At 44.5% G+C, this 3315-nt stretch overlaps 1 protein-coding gene across 1 annotated transcript in view; it reads right to left on the bottom strand.

The window, feature by feature from the left end:
• Positions 1-260: 260 nt before the first annotated feature.
• The window catches only part of LOC117475338 (protein transport protein Sec61 subunit alpha-like), a 6306-nt gene continuing 3251 nt past the window's right edge, over positions 261-3315 (bottom strand). The window contains exons 5-9 of the mRNA XM_034121486.1: positions 2667-2850; positions 2383-2577; positions 1521-1712; positions 1351-1427; positions 261-1245 (exon numbers count right to left, since the gene is read on the bottom strand). Coding sequence (XP_033977377.1) covers positions 1059-1245; positions 1351-1427; positions 1521-1712; positions 2383-2577; positions 2667-2850 — 835 coding nt within the window. The 3' untranslated portion in view covers positions 261-1058. The remainder of the gene's footprint in view (positions 1246-1350; positions 1428-1520; positions 1713-2382; positions 2578-2666; positions 2851-3315) is intronic.

Raw genomic sequence — 3315 nt, 5'->3', positions numbered from 1 at the left:
TCTCAACTATTTGAAGTGTGGTCATATTCAACTTCCTACAGGGACCTCTGGTGGAAGTTAAGTGCAAGGTACAACCTAATTAACCTACAGCCAGGTTATAAATCACAATACAATGGCTTAGAAATATCTCATCTCTAGAGGGTAACATCAGTGCAACAAACTTGAGATCAGTAACGTGTGTGTTGTGTCACCAGTGGTCACAGAACATGCAGGATCAAAGCACAACAAGGGGATAATAGGAATAAAAACACATTTTCAAGTATGTTGGAAAAAAATCTTGTTTTTTTTTTAATAACAATGTCTGTTACATAAAGTAAAAACCAAAATGAAACCCTTTCTCATCCCTATCAAACCCACCCTCATCCCGACCACGTCGGCAATTTTGTGCAGCAATACAGTCTGGGAATAAAAGAGCATGACGACACAGACACACACTTTCCTTTGAGGACCCAGACAGAGGACAAACACATTTGCCCTACATAAGACCAGAGTGAATATAAACATAGTCCATCATTAAAAATATCCAAAAAATAAAACCATAGACGGCTTTGTCTGAGATTACCAGAGACCTCATCAGGAGTGCAAGCATATTTTATTTATACTGTTCAAACCCTACTATAGGCTCCCAGAAACCTCAGCCATGATTGCTACTTTGAGATGAACCTGACATGGCTTTCTTTCAACTCCCCCAAAAGGTCCAGGCAGTGCTTTCAGCTTAAAATTAGCACTATCACGTCGTCCTGTCTTAGTGTTCCTTGAACATGCTGCGATGAACAATGCCCGAGGGTAAATCAAAGACAGCTCCTCACACTGATGTGCTTTTAGGCATTTTTCAGCTTTTAAGACAGTCAGTGGGGACTTGGGCAGCCTGCTGGGAAAACGGTTTCAACTGCTAAAAAAGTAATGGTGGAAAACACAGATAGCGGAGAAAAAAAAAAACCTATTCCAGCTGCAAAATGAACTGATTGTGCGAAATTGCAAAAAATTGCAAAATTAAAACAATGGTGGGGGGCGGGTGGATGCTTTGTGTCTTATGTGTGTCCGAAGGTTGGTATTTTTTAGAAGAGCAGTGCTCCCATGCTGCCCATTTCGCTCTGCTCCTTCACAAAGATTTCAAAGTACTGGTAGATGATGGTCACAGCCAAGAGGATTCCTGTCCCCGAACCAATGGCCCCCAGGAAGTCAGCCATGACGGACAGCCCTCCTATGCAGAGGCCACCGAAGGCAGCAGCTGTGGGGATGTACCTGTGAATAATAAATCCAGCGTCAATACAAAAAATATTCTGAAGGACAACTTTCCATATGCTGCAGGTAACACACATGACATCTGAGACTCAGAATGCTTTGTACCTGTTCAGCTCATGCACCATGGAGGTCTCTCTGTGTCCCCTCATCACCATCTGCTGCTCCTTCAGCTGCTTCGCCACCTGACACGCACAGAGTGATACATGAGGGTTAATTTCATGCGGGATTGATGCAAAGCAAAGTTGTCAATGCTTTTGTAAAAGCACAAGACTTACATCTTTAGCAGAAGATCCTGAGACCTCGATCCAGGTCTTTGAGAAGAAGGCGCAGGAGCCGAGCATGAAGACGATGTAGATGGCAGCGTGAACCGGGTCGTCCAGGACCGAGCCAAACGACTCCGGAGGGGAGAGGTAGTAGCAGAGCCCGGCCACAGGGTAGGCTCGAGCAGGTCCACCACTCGTTGCATCCTAATCACAATGAGATATTATAAATAAGATGATGCAGGTCCAACACGAGAGACAGAACCCAACCGTTCCCCCATTTATGAAAATACCACATGGTTTCAGCTAAACTGACTTTTGGTACCCGTTCTATTTCTGTATTGTTTCCCACTAAGGATTGTTCCCCTTAGTGTAAGAGGGATTCTCAGCTGGTCACCTTAACAACGCCATGTTCAACTGCATGACATCAGCTGAAAACTTGTTGAATACTTTCACCATAAAAGAGGAATGTCTGCACTCCACAAAAAATTGCGACCGCTTAAGAGGGTAGCTTTACTATTTAATAATTGTAGATTTGTGTAGGGCCATGGTCTCCAGGGTTTTATATTCACCCTTTAGTATCGGCTCAGATTACTTGGAACCTTGTCGACGTAGTGGTACCAAAAGCAAGTACAAGATATTATCCAAAACTCTTGCTAGTTTAAAATCAAAAAAGTCAAGCTGTATATACTGTGCGGTGGAAATGCAGCATAATATGTAATTCAATCTCCTCTAGTTAAACATAGACTAAGACTGGATATATCTATTGTCTCAAGCATTATACGCACAACAGAAGTGTCACCAATTCTAATAATAGTGTACCGTTGAATTTAATTGAATAAACGTGCTGGAGGTGCAGCTCCACTGTCATACTTACAGACCAGGTTCCTAGGAGGTTCACGAGGAAGTTCCCGCTAAAACGAGTTGAGAGCATCTGAGAGATGACGTAGAGATTGGAGACGAGGGCAGACTGCAGGATGGGGATGTTGGAGGTGTAGAACAGTTTGATGGGGTAGGTGTTGTACTGACCACGGTAGCGTGCTGACTTGATGGGCAGGTCGACCCTGAAGCCCTGGTGAGGTAAAGAAGCGCGCCATCAGTAATGCCATCCAAATTTTTTCAGTGCAATAACATCAGGTAAGACTTTTAGTGGCAGCTCACCTGGAAGTATATGACCACAGCAAACACGAAGACGGTGGCGATGAGGTTCAAGATGTTAGGCAGGTTCTGTCTGTAGAAGGCTTCTCTCAGGGCGCGCACCTTGTCTGTGCGGGTGGCCAGGAGATGGAAGAGGGCGATGATGGCTCCCTCAAACTCAGTACCTGAAAAACAACAGCAGTGACAGTGTTAGCCATTATAATTAGAGATGCTCCGATCGATCGGCCACCGATCGATATCGGCCGATACTCACTCTCTACCGATCGATCGGTGCTCTCTAAAAATGCCGATCGCATGACGTAAAAGGATGACGTAAAATACATGACACTTTCCTCTGTGCGCGGCAAAACAAGCTCGCCAAAATGGCTTCACCAGTCTGGCAGTATTTTAAGGTGTCCGAAAATGACAATAAAATAGCGGTATGCAACGTGTGTGAAGCAGAAATCCTGCAGCTCCACCCGCTGTGACGGACCGGTGAGCGAAGCAAAACACACACTAAGAGTTAGACCTAACACACTTAGCTATTTTATCTACCTCTGGAACAAGCTAAACTAGTTATACATATATTTATTCTTCACTGTCGGATCACTCATTACTGGATCAGTGAGCTGCATGAGACGATACTGACAGGCTGTCAGAGAGAGAGAGAGAG

The sequence above is a fragment of the Trematomus bernacchii genome, unplaced genomic scaffold (assembly GCF_902827165.1).
Source record: "Trematomus bernacchii unplaced genomic scaffold, fTreBer1.1, whole genome shotgun sequence".
In the NCBI taxonomy this organism is placed as follows: domain Eukaryota; kingdom Metazoa; phylum Chordata; class Actinopteri; order Perciformes; family Nototheniidae; genus Trematomus; species Trematomus bernacchii.
This window is presented reverse-complemented; position numbering and strand designations above follow the sequence as displayed.